The following is a 24,207-nucleotide window of genomic DNA, read 5'->3' on the forward strand; positions in this document are numbered from 1 at the left end:
CAAGTTATATGGATTATATGCTACAACAGTAGTGCCTATGGACTGGAGAACACCAATGATGGTTGTGTTGTATGAGGGCTGGATAAATCCAGGCTTGCAAGCTTAATAGTAGTGGTAGAGAAGGCTGTAGCGAAAATCATGATGGGGTCAAGTTCGTGAACAAAATAAAAGATAAAATCAAACAAATAATTGTGTTGCAGATAAGCAACAACACTGCTTCATGCAGCAATCATATTTATAGTTCAGCTTAATCCAGTTCTGTTGCTGAATCCCCACTGCATTAGTGATCTTTGTGACGACTACATCAATACTGATGAAGTTCTTGGTCACTCATTTCAATAATCTGAGCTTTGGGGTGGGGAAGGTGGATGAGACAGTAGGCTGAAATATATGTTTTTTTTTAATCATTCTCATAGTTTGCATGTTGTTTAATAATATGTATCTGCTTCTTGTGTATATGATAAGGATACTAATAAAAATTGCAATTTTCCATGGCAAAAATATTAATTTTAGCATTTGCATTAGAAATCAGTTCTTTCTCATCCTGAAATACAACTCGGGTACTACATTTTTGCTTCTTCATTGCACTATACATACAGTTAGCAGGTGTAATGGTCATGTTAAAAAATGGATGACATCTCATAATTATTGTAGATACAATTTTTATTCTCCGCTATAAATCATGACATCATCATGTGCATGTGTGTTTGTGATTGCGAACATTCAGATTTATGCATGCACATATGTGTGCCCCTGTTATTTTTAGAGGCATATGCTTATGTGTATGATTCTTGATTGTTATGGCACACTATCCACTATCAATTGAAGTACTCTAGCACAATGTTTCACTAATGATTTTTCTATATAAATCTTCAAAGAAAACATTACACTGAAAAAGAAATTCAGCAAAAATGTAAAACATTTTTTGAATGGAGCAAACCCCACCCCAACTCCCATCAGTAGGGTACTATGACACTATCCATGTACTTCCATTCAGGGTACATCATACCAAAGAACAGAGCTGATCCTTCCTGGCTGGAACACAGTACATTCCTGAAATTTTGTTTACAAAGAGAATCCAGCCATTGTTCCAACAACCTGTCTTCAGGTAAAGAATTACACCTTCAGTGTGACAGAGCACCTGCCTTTTTAAAATGTCTCTTGGCAATTGATAAATAATCTATATTTTCTTCTCTGGCAAGGACAAAGAAATACAGGGAGAACAGGACATTTCTAAAGTCAGGGATGTTGTGGAGGTCCCAGTTGGTAGAACTGAAGCAGTTTTTTTCTGACACTGGCTCTACACTGGATTTTACTGCCCACAAGCCAGTGAGATATTCTGACAGTATTATTTCTTTTGATGTCTACCCAATGGACATTGTCCTCAGCAAATACACACACACACACACACACACACACACACACACACACACACACACACACACACACACACACACACACACACACACACAGTCTTGTAATGACTTTATGTATCCTACTACAGAAAGAAATATGTTAAGAGTTTCTGCAATGGAGCACAATACATGCATGATGTATAGGTTGTAAAATACATCTGTAAATGTATTCTTGTTAGAAAACCAACCATACACTTAGAAGTAGCATTGCTGAACATGTATAAGATATTGGGTACAATCAGTTTGATCATCGTATGCTTTTGTCAACAGGCAGAAGTGTGGTGTTTTAAGGTTGAATGTGTGGTTCACCAAACCAACATTTTATTGTGTGTTTCATTTAAACAGGTAAGTGGGATTTGTAGTACGGATGTGTGTGTGTGTGTGTGTTTGTAAATATGTGTGGGTTAGAGTAAGGGTTAGTTAAGGGAATGGTTTAAGTGTGTATGACCGTGAGTGTTTAGGGTTAGGGTCTGGGTTAGGTTAGGGCACAGATTCAGTGTATTTGTGTGTGTTTGTGGGGATTGTCTGAGTTGTCTTGTATAGGGGTAGTGTTTTGGGAAGTTTTTGTTTTTAATTTAGACATAGGGTAGGATTAGGTGCAGGGGCAAATATGGGGTTAGAATGCATTACTAAGGTGGAGAAGGGGACGAAGCCCCCCCCCGCCCACCTCAGTAATGGGTGCTAACCCTAACCCTGTTCCTACTCCTAACCCTACCCTGCATCTAAATTTAATAAAAAAAACTTCCCATAACACTGTCACTATTCAGACAAATTTGAGATGAATGTAATAAGGTTTTGGGTAGTGCATCGGAAAAGTAAATTTGTTTCCTTTTTTGGATGTACTATGTGTCGATGTCGTGTATTAGTATTGTAATGACTGGTCGATGAGTTTTGGTTGCTGTTTTATGAGTTGGCCAAGTAACATGTACACCAATCATTATATAATCAGGTTATTAAAGTGGAATGTGACAGAAAGAGGCTTTCAGTGTATACAATACAAAACAATCAACATCATGTGTTCTTGGTGTTTTTTTCTTGAGAATTTGTTAAAATATTGAATGAGAGGTAATGATAGCAAGCTTTAGAGAAGTATGAAGCTAGATATAAAAACTCTCCAGGCTGACTTTTCTTTTAGTGCACCCAATTGTCATTGGCTAAGTTACTTGCTCAGTGTGACATATTAAGTTGATAGAGGGTATAGACATCAAACCCAGGGCTACAGACAGAAGTTTGTTTGTAGCTTATAGCCTTAACACTCGACATCAAATTGTCAGACATGGTAAGCAGTATTGGATTTAAAGGACTAAAGAATCATTTTTGTCTGGTTCCTTTCTTAAAGTACAAGACATCAGGTATACATCCATTTTTGTGATGGCTTAAATGTAACATGCATTGGTCTTCTCTGAAGTGTATGAAATGAAATGTGTGCACTGACTGGTTTTCAATTTTAAGTTTGAATTTTACTGGATTATTATTTCTGTGTGGTATTTTGCTCCACAAAAACAGTTCTTTTTAAATCATACTGAGGAAAGATGTTACATAGATGTCTTTTATACCACTACTACATTTTCCATTATTTTTCCGTCTGAATAAATGCTGCTGTTGCATTTATTTTGTTCGCTCCAAAGTTTGTTTATAATAAAATATTCTGAACTAAAAAAAGTTTCATATTTCTTCCCATGCCTACAATTTATCTTCCCTTAGTTTTAAGCCTTGCCTTCATTACTTGCAGTTAAATCTAACTTTTTCTAGCCTCTGTGTTATTGTCTGAATTTTGAAAGTGATTGATTACTGTAGAATGGGATCAATATACTGTTTTGTTTATCACACATACTGTAACTTAGTATTCTTTAACACTAAATGTCAAACGTTAAGGATCTATTGACACTTACAGCATCCCCATGCCAAACTAAAAGAGGTGAGATGTCACAGTGAAAATATTTTCTTTTCGCAGACCTTTTAACCATCATTTTAACATGTTATTTTAAAATTCTTCTGTCAGAGGGTATATGTGAAAGTTGTTCCATAATGTCTACTATCAACAATGAAGGTTAGGTGTGCTTATACTGAGGAACATTTTATCATATTCTGCTGCCGTAGTTGAGAATCTATGCTTTGCAATTTTGTATTGTGAAAACAGCAGTGATATGAGCATAAATAGCTTACAGTTTGACCTGATTCTTTCATATTTATTGTAGTTCTCTTAAAAAGCTTCTGCCAACCATACAAACTTTAAACATATCTTTTTCAGTCACAAAGCAGCTCTGTCACATATACTTGACCTGGAAAAGGATGTAATATCATCTGAATTCTGAGAACTGAAATTTGCATAGTAGGCTGTCAAACACCTGTTACTTCCCCGTCTGTCTGCTCAAATAAGTGCCACATGCTATGTATAACTTCTCTAGTGTGTACGTATATTTGTGGTGTGACCAAGTCCCTCATTTACATCTTATATAAATAGGCATATGAGATTTCAGTTAAATTCCAAAATACTGACCTTGCCTGAAAATAAATGTATGTTCTGGTACAAAATTGGAACACTATTTGTTTTCTTCAATATTTACTTTGCAGCATTATGATATGGAGCAAAACAGAGTCCAAAATTAGAACAAAAACAGTGTTATATTTTATTTTTTTTTTCCTTGAAGGGCACAGTAAACATTTTGAATGAAACTGAATATCTAGTTATTTATAACTTCAAAAAAGAGAGTTGCTGTAGAACAGGTAAGGCCTAGAACAGTAGAACTGGCAAGAAACCTGAGTAGACTGGATGCTTCCATTTTTTTTTCAAAATGCATTTTATTCCTAGGTATTTAGAAGAAAAGGTAATCACTTACCACAGTTTTTCTCATCACTATCATCTTCACAATCACTCTGTCCATCACATCTCCTTGAGGTCAGAATACACCTTCCTGACCGACATCTGAAGTGGCTGGGAGAGCACTCTGTGAATGGAAAGTAACATGCAAAATAAAGAATAAGCTATGGAAAGGATGCCACCTTAACATTCAAATTTTCTACTTAAATACAAAAATCTAATCAGTGTAGCTGCTACTTTGGCAACGTTTCAAATCATCTGTTTTTTTAATCAGTGACTGGCTGTTTTGAAGATGTATGATAGAGCAATATGAATTGTTGTAGTTAAAGGTCAAGTAGTCACATGGCTCCGATTGCTGCATTCTAAAAAGGGAACCCCTGAATTTACAGGTCTCAACCCTAAAACAAAAAAAGCAGAGCTTATCGGAGGTTAATTTAAAGTACTCTTAGGTTGTGAGTGTTTATTATTCATTGCAAACATTATCCTTAATTATTCACACAGCTTAGCCACAGTGATCCGGATTAAAGATATACCATTTGCATTTATAACTTTAGAGAAAAGAAATTAAAAGAGACATTCAATTCTACTTTAATGACATCTGCCAGGGCCAGAAAGATGAGGATATTGAACACATAAGGCGAGTCCTTCAAACCCAACATTTAACTCAGCTGTGTCACCCAGCATGGGAACTCATAGCCTTTATAACTTGACAGCGTACTTAATAGATGAGGAAGAAGAGGAAGAAAAAACTTATTTGGAACCAATCAGGTTTTATCAGACTCGTATGTTCTTTATTGGCACCTTCAGAGCATTATGGGAAAGAGGGAAGTCCCCTAGCTCATGCATTGACTCCCTGGTTGTCTTTATATAAAACAAAAAGACAGAAAACACCTGCTGATTGGGATTCTTTAGGCTAACTGCAGTGCTTATAGGTGAGTATAAAATATTGCCATACAGTATATAGTGGTATGAATACCATGTCGGATCTCCCCTGAAAAGCAGCTACTAGCCTAGGGGGACTAACCTGGTCAACAAAAGATAAATAAAAAATAAATAAATACAGAAATAACCTACTTCTGTTTCCCCTTTTCCCCAGTAAATTCCACAAAATGTGGTGGCTGTCTGCTAGATCATTGTAGGACTTATCTGCAACTCATATGTGAGAGAGAGAGACAGAGAGAGAGAGAGAGAGAGAGAGAGAAGGAACAACCAGATTGGGTAAAGGTGTCTTCCTGACTTATCCCATTCTAACAACTTACAAGTTTGACAAGGAGACAACACATTTAACGAGACAACTACTTCCAATGGCATAAAAGTCCCACAGCACAACGTTTGAGGATAGCCCTTTTAAATTTAGATGTGAAATAATCACTTGGCAGTGTGGAATGGTTATGCATATAGGAGACAGTACACAAGCTCTTCACTTACTTCCTCAACTGATTTGATTAATTGGGTTGTCAAGCTTATTACAGGGTGAAAGGTGTTTGCCTGTCAATAAAAGTCACCAGAAGTACCTGTTAGGGCTGTCCCATATAATGCCTTATACAGTCACTCTTGCAGATGCTCAGAAAGTGCACAAAGGCTGAGGAATATATATATATATATATATATATATATATATATATATATAACATTTTAATCAATAGCAATTGCCTTATAACAGTCTGAGGAAACAAGCACAGTTCAAAGTTTATAGTAGAACATCTTTGGATTTTCTACATAGTAATACATTTTAGTAACCTACTCACTGATGCAGCTAATTTAAAGTTCTATACTCTATAACTAAAACAAGTATTACAATTAATAAGAACACAATTCATATCAACCTTGATCACAAACAGACTCTTTCATTAACTCTTCTGGAGCCATATATATGTAGCATAATCTCATTGTGATTACCTTTGTAGCAGTCTGTCCATTTTTCATTTTATGGACCATATCTAAACCTGAAAAACATATGTGTAAATCTAGTTATAGAAATGCTTATGCAGTGCACTGCATTCTCTCTTCTGCTTAATATCTCAGCCACATATTATGTGAAACTCCATGACAACATATCTAGGACTCAGTATCAAATAAAAAACTCACTAAACATATTCATATTAATGTACTTGTCACAAAAAATAAAAATGTCCCAAGCTGGACTACTGACCAAAGAGATTGCATTTGTCTATGATGCTGGCAAGCAAAGCATGTTAAGTGGCAGATGCATAGAAATAGACTGAGTGTCTCTGGCCTACTTCCTTTGACTTATGAGGAAGGTATGGGTGTACCGCTTTGGTTAATAATCCTCAGTAGAAGCTGGGGGCTCCATCACAAGAATATATATGTGAAGGTCCATAACAGTTAAAAATCTCCTTTTTATCAGCGTGATATTTTAACATGAAGCTACAATCTCTTCTCTGTTATGGTTAGGTAATCTTAACTGATTTGGGACATGGCTGCTAGTGAAAGTTAGAAGGCAAAACAATTACCATTAAAAATAGACTTTCAAAAAGTATTATTGAAAAAAAAGTTGAAATACATAAAACAGGTATTTTTCAGGGAGGAAGATTAAACTCTGTAGTCACACCTGCTACAAATTATTATTGCCACTCCCATGTTGCACTGCTTTAGAGATGGGGAATTAAATAAGTACTGATACAGGTTATGACCATTACCTTTCTCCACTAACAGTGTGACCTTCTAGGGAGACTTTTAATGAATGGAAACATCTAGTGCATTAGATGTAAAGTTTCTATGAATAAACTTATGGACAGATTATTTAACCTTTATTCTTATCCTCCTGTCAGACTTTCCACAGCAGAAATGCTGGAAAAATCATACATTTGGTCCTTTGTCAACTTTTGTAAGAGTACATATTTGCTCAAAAGCTTGCTTTTGTTTGTTTTCTTAAACTATTTGCTTTCAGATGTAGAGAAACATTTTTTTTTCATTTTTACAGATCATACATTTTCTGTTGCATCAGACATAATGCAGATTTCTAAAAGCTTTCTGTGGCCTATGCATCATATAATACAAAATTACAAAACTTAAAGTGTATTGGTTATATTCTAAAACTGTGCAGAGAGTCACAAACCTGGCATGATGGTAGATGACAGAGTAAAATGTGGTTATAGTGCATCTGTAATTGAATACACGGAACACAATTAGGCAGGAGACCCCACGCTGAAGCAGTCTTTATTAAAACGTAATAATACTGCTAGACCCTGGCTCAATAAAGTGAGTGGTACAATAGAATATAAAGTATATCAGGCTCAACCTCTTCTTGATAGAAGTAAAGTCAATGTGGTGCTTACATACAGCAGTGATGTGGGGGGAATTTGTGATATAATAAGACATCATTGGAAAGGAAAGTGCTACATACGAATTTGAAATTAAAAGAAGTGCTAGGTAATCAACCTAGATTCGTATTTAGAAGGAACAAGAATTTGAAGGATTTGCTTTGCCATGAACCCGAGGTTAATACCAACGGTAATTTATTGACAAGGAAAGTAGGTACACATCAATGCCATCAGTGTAAAGCGTGCCAATATATCCTGCAGAATACTTTTATACATCCAAGGATGGGTAAACAGTATTCGTTTAAGGGCTATGCTGATTGTAGAACTAAGAACTTAGTCTATTTAGCTATATGTCAGAGCTGTGAGTCATATTATGTAGGGAAGACAAACACTATGTTTAAAACTAGGATATTTCAGTATATGTCAGATATTAAGCATCATCATGAACATAACGCGTTATCTCAACATATTAGAATGAATTTGGGTTATAAATTTTTGTTTATGGTAATACAGATAGTGCATCCAAATGCTAGGGGAGGGAATATATCTAATGATATGGAATGTGTATTATTAGACTTGGGGCTGACAAGCCACCAGGTATTAATGCTGTTATACCTTTAAAACCTATCAATAGGAATAGGAGGGTAAAATACTGATGCCTGATTGGTTGTAATGTTTTTTAAAAATGGTTCTGTTGTATTTGTATGTTATCTGATGAAGGGCTTATTAGCTTGAAAGCACTTATAGAAGTATATGTTTTATCGTTGGTTTTATTGTTTTAATAAAGACTGTTTCAGCTCAACGTGGGGTCTCCTGCCTAATTGTGTTCCTTGGATTTCCTTTTTGCTGTTGGCAGAGGGACTTTAATGCAGTAAGACTTTTTTTTGGTTTCTCCTTAATTGAATACATGCCTATGGCTAGGTGCATTTAATCTTTAGATATACAAACTAGAGGAATCTGAAACACTTGTGGTTTCACACCAGTCTATAATTAGGCCACTACTAAAATATAATGCCCAGCTAAGTTTTTAAGCTGCTTCTGACTGGTGGTAGCTAGACAGGCTTCAAAAACTATAGCTAGTGAACTTAGCTATTAGTAGAATCTGCAATGACATAATTTAGACTACACTGTATGTAGATCACTAAGAGGTGTTGTAGGTATGGGATACGACTATAGAAAATATGATTTTTATTAACTTAGATACTGATGAATTTCCACAATTCAACCCACAGTATAAGAACAAACAATATCTTTCTGAAAGTTAAAAGTAAGAGTACATTAAAGAAATGTATGTTTATTACATAGTGTCTACCAAAGCTTTAGAAAAAAACTCTTTCTTAAACTTGACAGTAGTTATAGTACATTCAAGATCCATCCTGGTATTCTCTTTTGACTTTATAAGTCTGAGACATTGTGTGACACAGTCTGGAGACTGGACCATAGAAACACCTAAAATTACATGTTGTTCAAAGGAACACTTGAAAAAGAAAGCCTTGTCCCATCTTCCAAGGATAATAATGCTGACATTTTGGCACACCTTATAGCTGGTAACCTCAGAACTGCAGTGCTTAGGTCCAACAGTATGCACCTCTTAAAGTATTTTCTTTCTATACATGCATAAATGGATTACATATAAGTCTAAAATCAGCACTGTCAACAGACAACTTATTACTAGGAAATCAGCTGAAGTGTCTAAAAATGGGTCTGTCTTGGACCATGGGAGCAGCATAAAAATGCTTGTGAAAGTTGATCTCCCTTTTGCAATACATGTCCAGGTTGGCAGTGATTTAATGTTCTCAGCTGGTAGGAGAATCATTTTCCAAAATGGCTGATATAGATAGAAGATGTAAAATTGCAGTCTGGTAACAAGATTCTCTGCATGTTTTATTTGCAATCATACCAAGACAGATTTAAAAACTGCTAATATGTTTTATGCTTCTTAGTACAAGCCATTGATTTTAAAATCTATAAATCCTATTTCTAAGACCTTTCTAGCCTTAAATGCTGCTATCTGCGTTATCTACACTGATATTTGCTCAAACTTCAATGTACTCTTAAGTGTCCTGCATTGGCACCAACGTATGATGCCATATGAGCAGAATATTTCATACTTTGGCTGTACAGATAGTACAAATTTCAAAAGTAGGAACAATCTGAAAGATTCTCACAATTCGGTATATGGCAAGATGGCAAACTATGGAACAAATTATCTCTTGCTTTAAAACATATTTTTGAAAAAGTGTATGTTGTAAAAAATATGTGCAGGTATAGTGGAATTTTCATTGTGCTGTGACGTAGTCCCTTATAACTTATTAAAAGTGTTCCAGGCACCTTTATTGTCCACATACAAACTTACAGATTACATTAAATCTGCAATTTTAATTTGTAGTGCTTATGTGCCAGTCATACTTTGCTGTTCATAGACCTGTGGCTCTTACGTACTGATTGAATTTTGAAACACAAAAACGGTCACCAATTCAGCAAGCTCCAACCAACAGCGATTAAAAGGAAGTAGTCTTTGCCTTGACAGCAACACAGTAACGTACTCCACCAATAAAAAGCAGACGGTAACACCAAACCATAGAGAAAAACCTTAACGCCAAGTTTATTTCAAGTAACAATGAAGTACAACCACAGCTTCTTCAGAGATTTAAAAACCCGCCAAGCTGGGTTTTATATGCACGTCATAGCTTATGTGTAAACCAGATTTTAAAGGGCTATGCTAATTGTTATATGTGAAACATTCAGTGACTAAATCAATATATGTCAGCTTAATAAACATTTAACAAAGGTTAAAAACACCAATAATAAAATAAAACCTACATAAAAGTTTCCTCCTAACCATCAGTTAAAAATAAATGCATTAATACATTTAAATAAATATTGGACAAGATATGCCATTATTATTAAATTGTATCGAGCCTTTCCTGTTGTTTTGACTCGCATGACATCCACATCTATCCATTTTTATTTAACATTATTTCTATTAACAATAACTACTTATAACTGTTCACAGTCCAGTAATTTCTTAAGGTTAAACAGTTAACATTCATTAATAAAAATACTTTGAAAGCACTATGAGGCCACTACAGGCACTCCATATTAATTGACCAAATAGTTTTAATAACCAAAATGATCAAGATGGTATTGGATACTTTACACCTAACCATATTGGATAAAAAATGTGGTTCTTTGTGTGGGTCAAATAAATAATTGCCTGTTCTATAGCAAAATATCTTAATGTAAAAAGTGAGTTCAAGAACACCAAATAGATGTCAATTTAAACCTTACCTATGTGCACTGTAAAATATAGCCCAAATCATGATGTTTGTCTTTTGTAACTCTTTAATTTAAGTATACATGTTATATTACAGTGCTCATTCAAGCCAGGGTATGAGAAGGCATCCAACCTCACCTGCCATTCTAATTCTTTATTTTCTAGAAACAGTGAGGTTGGCCCCCCTCTACCTGTGCTCAAGATTTGGTCAATCGGTGTAAATTCAAAACTATGCCCTACATTTTTAGAAATGTGTTTTGCTAGTGCGTTTTCAATGTTTTGTTTCCTCATTGCATACACGTGTTCGTAAATTCTGTCCCTCAGTCGTCTGTCAGATTTACCAATATAGAAGGCTGAGCAACAGTTACACGTGGCCAAATAAATTATGGATTTTGATTCACAATTCAATTTTTTATTGATCACGAATTGTTTACCACGAACATTGAAAACGCTTGTTGACCTCACAAGATGACAGTAGTTACACTGTCCACATTGGGAAGATCCCTTATGTCTACCAGAAAATGTTGTTCCACTATGCCTCTGTAATAAGGCTTTCAAGCTATTACCTCTTCTAAGTGTAAACCCAGGTTTACTACCCAATTTTTCCAATAATTGGTGGTTATTAGAAATGAAATACCAATTTTTGTACAAAATATATTGAATAGCCTTGAAGTCAGTGCTAAAATTGGTGATAAAATTACAATCAAAGGTATTTGTGTTATTATTCCCATGAACAGTTGATTGCCTATAGTCGACCCTTAAAGTTACATTTACCTCACCATTTGTGGACGTCACAGAATTCATCATCATGTCCACCGTATACTTTGTAGGTAATAATGGTAAAAAATTCCCCAGTTTTCTTTTGGTAATTATCTCCTGTAGTATGTCATCAAACAGTTGTACCGGGTACTCCCTATTACTGAACATATTTTTTAAGAAGTCACATTCTTTCTGAAATAAGACTTCAGTACTACAGATCCTGGACGCACGAATTAGTTGCCCCTTAATGATTGCTTTCTTTTGTTTGTACGGGTGACAACTCCTAAAGTGCAATAGGGAATTACAGTAGGTAGGTTTTCTGTAAATACTAGAAAAATATTCACCCTTTGTTGCATCTTTACTTAATTTAATATCTAAGTAGTCAATTTCTTCATCAGAGAAGTGAGATGTAAACTTCAAGAATGATGTGGTCTCATTTATAGCATCCACAAACTCCTCTGCTTCTTTCTGGTCACCCTTAAACAAAATAAAAATATCATCCAGGTACCTGATGTAAAATTTTATTTTATCTTTCCTAAGCTGGCAATTAAAGATATTTTCTTTCTCCCAGTGGGCCATAAACAAGTTGGCCACACTGGCTCCGCAAGGGGACCCCATAGCGACCCCTTGCTTCTGAAGAAAGTATTTACCATTAAATGTAAAATAATTAGATGATAAAATTATGTCCAGTAATTGACTAACTACGTTTATTTCTTTTACGTCTGCTTGTAAGTCGTTTAACATTAGGGAAATCCATTCAATTGCCTCCAAATGGGGAATAGATGTATATAAATCAGTGACGTCTATTGTTAGGAAGTTAACCGTTTCATCAAAGTCAATGTTACTGATCTTATCCAAAAACATCCAGGAATCCTTACAAATGTGTGGTACTTCCTTCAGATATTTTGAAAGAATAATGTCCACTAATTGGGCACAGGGGTAAGTAAATGAGAGTCTACTGTCTATGAGGGCCCGGAAAGGTGGTTTCTTGGTATCTTTGTGGATCTTAGGGATCCCAAAGATTACAGGAGTTTTGGGCATTTGAATATCTATATAGTTATAAGTATCAAGATCGATGTCTCCTTGTAAAAAAAGGTCCCTAAAGTAACCTCTATTTCTTCTATAAGAGGTATTTACTTCATTTAATGATGACGAAGTATATGCCGGCCCTTCAAGTATAGTTTCCATGATACTATCATATTTACTTACATCAAAGATAGCCAGACCACCTCCTTTATCTGGTTTTATTGCCCTGACTTGTGCTTTACTAAGCCTGTCCAATTCCATAAGTTGGTCCTTTGTGACATTTTTGCTAAAGTTGAAACCATTATTTTTATTAAAGTCAAGGTGCCTCATATCCAATTCGCACACTTTCTCAAAAAGAAGTAAACCAGTGTGTAAAGGTGGATTGTAAGTGCTCGCAAGCCTTAACCCTGTCCTATCATTAGTTCCTTGATTATCAAACAACAGTTTCAAATTTAACTTCCTAACAAAAGTCTTGAGGTCAATAATGGTTCTTACCAAATCACAACCAAAAGAGGGGACAAAATTGTTACCATGCGCTAATAGCTCCACTAGGTTGGGACTAATCTGAAATGAGGAGAAATTGTAAATTTTAAAATCTCCCTTCTGATTAAGCAAGACAGTTAAATCATCAATGTCATTAGGACTATTAACAGGTGAAAAGGTCAGTTCTTGTTGTTCCAGTTCCTTTTCTGATACTGGCGACCTGTCTTTTGTCCTAAAAAACATTCATTGTCAACCTCTCCGGTTCTTTCCCTGTTGTCGTTCTTGCTTCTAGTATTATAAAATCTCCTCCCATTACTTCTTTCAACTGTCCCTTTAGTCATGTCGTTAGTAGCCTGTCCTTCTGAGTACTGTTCGTTTCTTTCAGAAGGTCGGATATCACTGTCATCCCCATCTCTTACATTGTTGTGATCATTGTCACTTGTGTGGGAAGTTTCTTTAAGTTTGGGGTAGGCAGAGTTGTTTGTATAACTCAGTCTATCACGGGAGAGTTTTTTGTTCTTAGTTGCTTTAAATTTCTCTATCACCCCATCAATACTGGAGAAAATTCTGGAATAATCAAATTTATATCTTTCAAATTCCAGATTTTTCTTGAGTTCCTTATCAAGTGAATTCACTTCCTCAAGTAGCCTAGTTATCTCCATATTGTAGTATTTAACTATTAATTCCAGTAGTTGTAACCCTTGGTTATCAAAGAGGAGCGTTAATTCTTTTAAAAAGTCATTATTAGTAAACAAGGTCGTAGGGCAAAAATTAGACCGTAAACCTTTCGGTATCAGTCTCTCTTTGATGCACTGATTAAAATAGGCTACTTCCAATTGCAATTTTTTTAGTTTTAATAACTTAACATCAAAGTCCTTGAGTAAATTGTTAATTGAAATTCCACTTACTGAAGTCAATCCAGACCTGGACGCTGAAGTATCAATATCGTTTCCAAAAACAAAGTTCTCAGTGTTGTGAATCCACAGACCCAAGTTTGGGACACCTGTGATACCAGGAGGCATTGGCAACGATCCTGCGAGACCTGCAGCCAAACCATGATTTTGTGAACTAGTGTTGGCCCAAGAAGTAGATTGTCCATCCAAGGCACCTACTTCATCCTGACCGGGTTGCCCTGCTGGAATGGAAAACCCGGTGTTTAGCGAACTGATAGTGCCGGTGTTAGACGAATTAATGTCCTGCCTCCTGCACGGCTCCTCGGCAGTACTGAGCCTTCCTATGGTGTTCAAACCACCCAAAGTGGTCCCGTACGCTTTCGGTGCAGTATCAAGTCTTTGATAAAGGGACTCCAGTCTGTCGGACATCCTGTCCATTCTTGATGTGAAAGCCCTAATAAGGGCTGTTAAATCAGCCACCTCGTTGTTAGAACTAGGAATCCCAGTACTAAACATGGTGGGGCTAGCTGAGGTAGGTGAGCCGCTAACGGACATGTTGTAGAGTAGCAAAAAACAAACAGACTTTTGAAACACAAAAACGGTCACCAATTCAGCAAGCTCCAACCAACAGCGATTAAAAGGAAGTAGTCTTTGCCTTGACAGCAACACAGTAACGTACTCCACCAATAAAAAGCAGACGGTAACACCAAACCATAGAGAAAAACCTTAACGCCAAGTTTATTTCAAGTAACAAATGCGCTGAAGTACAACCACAGCTTCTTCAGAGATTTAAAACCAAGCTGGGTTTTTATATGCACGTCATAGCTTATGTGTAAACCAGATTTTAAAGGGCTATGCTAATTGTTATATGTGAAACATTCAGTGACTAAATCAATATATGTCAGCTTAATAAACATTTAACAAAGGTTAAAAACACCAATAATAAAATAAAACCTACATAAAAGTTTCCTCCTAACCATCAGTTAAAATAAATGCATTAATACATTTAAATAAATATTGGACAAGATATGCCATTATTATTAAATTGTATCGAGCCTTTCCTGTTGTTTTGACTCGCATGACATCCACATCTATCCATTTTTATTTAACATTATTTCTATTAACAATAACTACTTATAACTGTTCACAGTCCAGTAATTTCTTAAGGTTAAACAGTTAACATTCATTAATAAAAATACTTTGAAAGCACTATGAGGCCACTACAGGCACTCCATATTAATTGACCAAATAGTTTTAATAACCAAAATGATCAAGATGGTATTGGATACTTTACACCTAACCATATTGGATAAAAAATGTGGTTCTTTGTGTGGGTCAAATAAATAATTGCCTGTTCTATAGCAAAATATCTTAATGTAAAAAGTGAGTTCAAGAACACCAAATAGATGTCAATTTAAACCTTACCTATGTGCACTGTAAAATATAGCCCAAATCATGATGTTTGTCTTTTGTAACTCTTTAATTTAAGTATACATGTTATATTACAGTGCTCATTCAAGCCAGGGTATGAGGAAGTTAAATTTGAAACTGTTGTTTGATAATCAAGGAACTAATGATAGGACAGGGTTAAGGCTTGCGAGCACTTACAATCCACCTTTACACACTGGTTTACTTCTTTTTGAGAAAGTGTGCGAATTGGATATGAGGCACCTTGACTTTAATAAAAATAATGGTTTCAATTTTAGTAAAAATGTCACAAAGGACCAACTTATGGAATTGGACAGGCTTAGTAAAGCACAAGTCAGGGCAATAAAACCAGATAAAGGAGGTGGTCTGGCTATCTTTGATGTAAGTAAATATGATAGTATCATGGAAACTATACTTGAAGGGCGGCATATACCATCATTAAATGAAGTAAATACCTCTTATAGAAGAAATAGAGGTTACTTTAGGGACCTTTTACAAGGAGACATCGATCTTGATACTTATAACTATATAGATATTCAAATGCCCAAAACTCCTGTAATCTTTGGGATCCCTAAGATCCACAAAGATACCAAGAAACCACCTTTCCGGGCCCTCATAGACAGTAGACTCTCATTTACTTACCCCTGTGCCCAATTAGTGGACATTATTCTTTCAAAATATCTGAAGGAAGTACCACACATTTGTAAGGATTCCTGGATGTTTTTGGATAAGATCAGTAACATTGACTTTGATGAAACGGTTAACTTCCTAACAATAGACGTCACTGATTTATATACATCTATTCCCCATTTGGAGGCAATTGAATGGATTTCCCTTATGTTAAACGACTTACAAGCAGACGTAAAAGAAATAAACGTAGTTAGTCAATTACTGGACATAATTTTATCTTCTAATTATTTTACATTTAATGGTAAATACTTTCTTCAGAAGCAAGGGGTCGCTATGGGGTCCCCTTGCCAACTTGTTTATGGCCCACTGGGAGAAAGAAAATATCTTTAATTGCCAGCTTAGGAAAGATAAAATAAAATTTTACATCAGGTACCTGGATGATATTTTTATTTTGTTTAAGGGTGACCAGAAAGAAGCAGAGGAGTTTGTGGATGCTATAAATGAGACCACATCATTCTTGAAGTTTACATCTCACTTCTCTGATGAAGAAATTGACTACTTAGATATTAAATTAAGTAAAGATGCAACAAAGGGTGAATATTTTTCTAGTATTTACAGAAAACCTACCTACTGTAATTCCCTATTGCACTTTAGGAGTTGTCACCCGTACAAACAAAAGAAAGCAATCATTAAGGGGCAACTAATTCGTGCGTCCAGGATCTGTAGTACTGAAGTCTTATTTCAGAAAGAATGTGACTTCTTAAAAAATATGTTCAGTAATAGGGAGTACCCGGTACAACTGTTTGATGACATACTACAGGAGATAATTACCAAAAGAAAACTGGGGAATTTTTTACCATTATTACCTACAAAGTATACGGTGGACATGATGTTGAATTCTGTGACGTCCACAAATGGTGAGGTAAATGTAACTTTAAGGGTCGACTATAGGCAATCAACTGTTCATGGGAATAATAACACAAATACCTTTGATTGTAATTTTATCACCAATTTTAGCACTGACTTCAAGGCTATTCAATATATTTTGTACAAAAATTGGTATTTCATTTCTAATAACCACCAATTATTGGAAAAATTGGGTAGTAAACCTGGGTTTACACTTAGAAGAGGTAATAGCTTGAAAGCCTTATTACAGAGGCATAGTGGAACAACATTTTCTGGTAGACATAAGGGATCTTCCCAATGTGGACAGTGTAACTACTGTCATCTTGTGAGGGCAACAAGCGTTTTCAATGTTCGTGGTAAACAATTTGTGATCAATAAAAAATTGAATTGTGAATCAAAATCCATAATTTATTTGGCCACGTGTAACTGTTGCTCAGCCTTCTATATTGGTAAATCTGACAGACGACTGAGGGACAGAATTTACGAACACGTGTATGCAATGAGGAAACAAAACATTGAAAACGCACTAGCAAAACACATTTCTAAAAATGTAGGGCATAGTTTTGAATTTACACCGATTGACCAAATCTTGAGCACAGGTAGAGGGGGGCCAACCTCACTGTTTCTAGAAAATAAAGAATTAGAATGGCAGGTGAGGTTGGATGCCTTCTCATACCCTGGCTTGAATGAGCACTGTAATATAACATGTATACTTAAATTAAAGAGTTACAAAAGACAAACATCATGATTTGGGCTATATTTTACAGTGCACATAGGTAAGGTTTAAATTGACATCTATTTGGTGTTCTTGAACTCACTTTTTACATTAAGATATTTTGCTATAGAACAGGCAATTATTTATTTGACCCACACAAAGAACCACATTTTTTATCCAATATGGTTAGGTGTAAAGTATCCAATACCATCTTGATCATTTTGGTTATTAAAACTATTTGGTCAATTAATATGGAGTGCCTGTAGTGGCCTCATAGTGCTTTCAAAGTATTTTTATTAATGAATGTTAACTGGTTAACCTTAAGAAATTACTGGACTGTGAACAGTTATAAGTAGTTATTGTTAATAGAAATAATGTTAAATAAAAATGGATAGATGTGGATGTCATGCGAGTCAAAACAACAGGAAAGGCTCGATACAATTTAATAATAATGGCATATCTTGTCCAATATTTATTTAAATGTATTAATGCATTTATTTTTAACTGATGGTTAGGAGGAAACTTTTATGTAGGTTTTATTTTATTATTGGTGTTTTTAACCTTTGTTAAATGTTTATTAAGCTGACATATATTGATTTAGTCACTGAATGTTTCACATATAACAATTAGCATAGCCCTTTAAAATCTGGTTTACACATAAGCTATGACGTGCATATAAAAACCCAGCTTGGCGGGTTTTTTTAAATCTCTGAAGAAGCTGTGGTTGTACTTCAGCGAAAACGCATTTGTTACTTGAAATAAACTTGGCGTTAAGGTTTTTCTCTATGGTTTGGTGTTACCGTCTGCTTTTTATTGGTGGAGTACGTTACTGTGTTGCTGTCAAGGCAAAGACTACTTCCTTTTAATCGCTGTTGGTTGGAGCTTGCTGAATTGGTGACCGTTTTTGTGTTTCAAAAGTCTGTTTGTTTTTTGGTACTGATTGAATTATTTAGTTTTTACCATGTCCACCTTCAGATCTGATTGCTTGTTTTCTTCTTGCTAAGACATTATCAGTCTGAGGAGTTCCTTGTTTGTAATGTAATAGATCATTGCATACTGTAGCAATTTGTTTAGCTTCAGATAGTAATGCTAATCATGATCCCTACTGATGGATAGCAGAGAAAGTGAGCTTGTTATTTTTATGTTGTAAATAATTGTGCTTTCTTTATAATGCAGTGACCTTGGAGTGTTAACTACATAAACAAGGGGGCAAAGCTCCTTACGTGAGGGGCTTGTCCATCCTGCAAAACACTTATTCTGAATTTTGATATGTTTGATCAAATTCTTGATGTCCTCAAGTACATAGGGTTAGGACTAATTTACTCTTGTGGTAATGAGTTTCATGCAGAAATGCATTTCAAGGTAACATAGGTACACATTTAAGCTATATTTATTTTCTCTGTAAATGTATGGTACATTTGTATACCCTTGAAGCATATGTACTAAAGGTATATGTTTTGCTTATAGTCATTAACTCTATGAAAACCAGTGAAGTGTCATATAGTTCTATTACTTAGTTGACTGAAATTTTGTTTCATCTAATTGCCAGTAATGTGTTAACAATTTTCCCTCAGCTGTTACCATACATATTGTTCTATGTTCTCAAATAATTTTTAGAAACAAATACTGTATAAGAATTATTATTGTCTGCTCTGAATCACATTACACTACATCATGTCACAGAGAGGTTATTGGGTAAGTATTTACTTTTTCCTCCATGGTACAGCATGAAAATAAATTCTCAGTTGAAATTTCCAGTTAACAAATGCAAATAATTTAGTAACAAATGCCTACATTTTGCCTAACTAAAGGCAACTGGACTAATTAAGATACATTTGGGCATTACTTTAAGAAATATCATAGAAAGTGGTATATGTTAGTTCTGTGAAAATGTATGTAATATCATTCCTTGGATTTCAGGGATGCACTTTATCAAAACAGTACATAATAAAAGTAGCACATTGTATAACAATAATGTCAACTCACAGCTGGACATTGACTTAAAAATACATTACGTTCCTAAGCCTACATAATTCAAAAGCAAGAAGCAAATTCCTTCTGGGAAGTTTCTGATGAATAACTGAAAAATAAGAGAATAAATAGAAGATCCCATAAATTTACAACCAGCAATGCATCAGCCTGTTAGCCAACTCCAAACCACACTTTTATGTATTAAGCATTAGCACATATTTTACATAGCTAAAAAGAGAAAACAAAAAGTTAGAAGAGCTGATGAAAAGAGGAAAATGAACCTAATCATATTAAAATGTTCTGCAAAAAACAACTACAACACAGACTAAAATGGAGGTGATGACAGAAAGAGATAGAGACAGAGAGAAAGAGAGAATGAGTCAATTACTGACAAACCAATCAAAAGATAAGGCATCAGAAATAGTATAACCTACAAGGGGATAACATATGAAACACTAATAATGGATAACACACTAGAAGAATTGTTATGGCGGCTACCTTATTACATTGTTATCCATAAAGAAATAAACTGCATGTCCAAGTGATGTGGCAGAAACAGTGTGGGTGAGTTAATCCTAATCTCACACATTTGTGTATTTGCACATGTCCATGCGTGTAGACCACAAGAGCATTAACCTATATACCTCTGATTAGAAGATTTACCATTTGCCAAAGTTTAAAATATTCATCTATTTACAAGAAATGCAAATATTTATACAAATGGTACACTGAAAAAGGCTTATGGGTAGCTATAATTTTGCAATGACTCTGAGAAGCAACATAATTTTATTTCACTTGTCCTTTTCTGTTTTTTTAACAACAATGTCTCTTTACAAAGTATTGGAATAAGTACAGATATAATATTTTATACAAATGATTGAAACAGTTATTTAATACATGCACCACTTTTAGACTTCCCTAACCTTGTAACTAATGGATTAATGGGACCCTGTACCATGGGCAGGTTTCAAACCATTGGCCCCCTAAACAGTTTTTTTGGCCTACAGATAAGTTCAGATATTCTTTTGTATTCATTTTCATGATTATGGTAAGTGTATACTTACATACTAGATTGTTTTAAACTACATTTATTGTTTAATTAAGCAAAATTAGTGTGTGTGTTTATTTTAAGTTTTTAGTAGCCTTACCTTTTCCAGAAAGAAATAAAACGTTTCTTAACCAATAATAAAAACATCTCATGGCAGAACATTTCAGCCATAAAGGTCTCAGGACTTGCTGGAGGGATAGATTCCTGTCCCAGAGACTTTCCATACTCTGGAACAAGCTACCCATCTATGTCAAGCAAAGTTCCTCATTAGCACTCTTCAAGAAAAATCTTGATGAGTGGATGGGAAATAGGAAATACACCCCAGGGATCACTTCTGTAGCTCTGCTCAACAGGGGCACAGGAAATTAACTTTCTTGGGTTGGTGTAAGCCAGGGAACTTTGTTGGCTAGGCTTACTAAGGCCCTTGGACCAATAGCCTAGTACCTACCTATGAATCTATGAACCTCACTTGGGCATTGTTCACAATCTCAAGAGGTTAGGTACAAACCCATATGTTACCCAGTGGATAGCCAACTGGCTCACAGACAGGACCCAGGAAGTTAGAATTGTGGAGTCCACCTCTACAAAGAGGCCAGTCACAAGTGGTGTTCCTCAGGGATCAGTCCTTGGATTGCTCCTTTTTGGCATTTACTTCTCAGAAGTCAAGGCCAATATCACTGGTCTCTGGCTGACTAAATTTGCAGATGATTGCAAATTAGGAGCTGTCATTGAATCTCACACTGACACAGATATTATCCAGGAGGGGCTGACACAGACAAACGACTGGTGTCAAAGTCATAGACTAAAACTAAATGCTAAAAAATGCATAATAGTATCCTTTGGGAAGTCATCTATCCCTGGTAACTATCATTGACAACACACCCCTTAGAGTTGACCCAGTAGTCAGGGACATAGGGACACACACATACACACACACACACACACACACACACACACACACACACACACACACACACACACACACACACACACACACACACACACACACAGTAATCTAGCCTTTGATCATCACATGTCTGCAATGGTGTGGAAATTCTATGTTGCGCAACTTGTAAACAAAGGTATGGCATCTAAGTCCAAGGAAGTCATTGTTCCACTGTATTTGGCATTCATCAGACCTATCATTGAGTACAATGCCCCCTTTGGTATGTACCTAACCAGGCATATCCAACAACTGGAATATCCACAGAGGTTCCTCACTAAAAGAAAATAGGCCATAAGTAATATGTCCTGTGCAGACTGCCTCAAGGCCCTATCCCTGTATTCTGTCTCCTACAGGTTTTTAGGGGAGATCTATGCCTGACATACAGGGCATTGTCAGACCCCACTCTGATGAACCTCCTGCATATCCACAAAACAAACAGTACCAGAATTACCGATTCTAAAGACTTGAACCTTGCTTGTGATATAAATAGGACCTGCTGAAGAGGTAGGTATGTATCCCAGAGACTACCCTGTCTATGGAACAGGCTCCCCATCCATGTGAAGCAGAGTTCCTCCCTAATCCAACTCAAGTGCAGCTTGGACAATTGTATGAGAAACTGAAAATTCACCCCTGGTTTGGCACCTCTGTCCCTGATGCAGACGGGTAACATGTAAATGGTTCATCTCCCAGGCCCATACTTACACTTATCGAGGGTATCAGAACTCATCAGAGATTTGGGGTGCATGGCTAGGCTTAAAAAGGCCCTTGTGGTCATTAGCCTAATAAACACCTATGAACCTATAAAATACTACTGAAACTACTATGATTATAAACCACTGATGTCTGACCATACCTATCAATTCCAGCTATTTTACAGAATGCAATTCAAATGTCCAGTTGTGAAGAAAATAGGCACCTTATGGTATGACAACTTGCTCAACCCAAATACACACATGGTCTAAAAACTCAGAGTGATTGCTTAATCTGATTATGACAATAGGGTTGGTCATTCTCATACACAGACAGCTCCCATACCCATCATTTAAAACCTCATTGCTAAGTACACTTCAGATGTCTGGTTGTAGTAAAAAAATCATTACATACAGTAATGTATTTCAAGCTAGTTTAAGACAAAAGAATATCCAGAGAGTAAAAATTCCAACTTACTTCACACAAATCCATAGTAGTCCTGCAAATCTACTCTATTTAAGCTGAGCATATGACAAAAGGTGAGTTACTTTCATGGACAAATAGTCTTCACACCCTCTCAGACGTTATAGACACAAGAATCAGAAACAAATACTGATCTTAAAGAACAAAAAATATTAAGCAAAACCAGGAGCATTCTGTCTGGGAAATTCTGAGAAATCAGGGGCAGTTTCAACTTTGTTTCACATAAACAGTAGTCAGGGAGTAAAGTATGCCCACTTATTTTACACAAATGCAAATTAAGCTTATAAAGCCTGACTGTTAAAAATGAGCAAATAAAAATAGAGTAAGTTGCTTTTATCCATAGCTAGCCCTAAATGCCCATCACAACAGTTATTAAGCCAACAGACCTTAAATTTTTTGTTTCCAATTTTTAATTAAAAGTTATATATTTTTAATATGTAAAGCATGGTGCCTCACCAACAATGGCAGCTATTTAAATCACTGAAATATTTTCCAGTTTTGTTCAATTATGTTTTTTATCTTGCTTCTCTTGGGGATATATTTTAAACTCATGGCTTTCACATAACTAAAAATATTACTGGTGTCTCATCTCCAGTTTTATACTCCACATATTTCCCCAGCAGTGGCATATATTTATTTTTACTATCAGCTACCATGTCTTCAATAAACTTTACTCCCTAATAATATAGTATATCCCCTCTGTAAGAACAGTATGTTAGTAAGGTTATCACATCTTTAAGAATTTAATCAATTGAGATAATTCTACTGAGCCTCACCATTTGTCCCGTAAGCAAATTTCTTTTTTACAATTTTGCAGCACACTGCAGTTTTCTTGGATATAGAAAGATGTGAGATTTCAGATGTAAGACTTCAGAAATTATTCTTAAAGGGAACAATTTTTTTTTTGCATTTGTGTGCCTGCCAACTGATCATCATCTGCTCTCTAGAGCTGCTCCTGCATCTCCATTTCTTTCTGTCTTTGCTCCCAGTACTACTCACCAGGGCTTTGACCACACCCTTAGGGGTTTGGAAAGGGAAGCTGGATTGGAGTGGAACAATTGGCAGCATTATGTTGTCTTACATGTTAGAGTATTTTTGTCTGTCTTAACTGGGTTGAGTTACTATCATCAAAAATATCACTGCACATAGTATTAACGAGCTCTGGCATCCCCTTCAGTGCTGAAATGTAAATAGCTACATGCTGCATGACTATGGCACCATCTCTATCACTGGGATCTTGCCAGACTGAATCCAGAAAACCCTCCCTGTCTCTTTCTATGGGAGTGCCAGCAAGAGTCTCTGTTTCCTATCCCCACTGACTAGTCCAGTGCCCAAACAGCCAAATTCATAGGTTCATATGTTCATAGATAGGTACTAAGCTATCTGCCCTAGTATATTTATAAGCCTAGCCAGAATTTGTTGGCTTTCGCCT

The 24,207-nt window shown here is 35.7% G+C and overlaps 1 protein-coding gene across 2 annotated transcripts in view; it reads right to left on the bottom strand.

The window, feature by feature from the left end:
- Positions 1-24,207, bottom strand: part of CORIN (corin, serine peptidase) — a 1,415,152-nt gene that overhangs the window by 360,101 nt on the left and 1,030,844 nt on the right. For both annotated transcript variants that reach the window (XM_044061411.1, XM_044061410.1), the window contains one exon: positions 4,256-4,363. In XM_044061411.1, the coding sequence (XP_043917346.1) occupies positions 4,256-4,363 (108 nt within the window). The remainder of the gene's footprint in view (positions 1-4,255; positions 4,364-24,207) is intronic.

The sequence above is a fragment of the Protopterus annectens genome, chromosome 2.part0 (genome assembly GCF_019279795.1).
Source record: "Protopterus annectens isolate FY-2018-M chromosome 2.part0, PAN1.0, whole genome shotgun sequence".
In the NCBI taxonomy this organism is placed as follows: Eukaryota; Metazoa; Chordata; order Ceratodontiformes; family Protopteridae; genus Protopterus; species Protopterus annectens.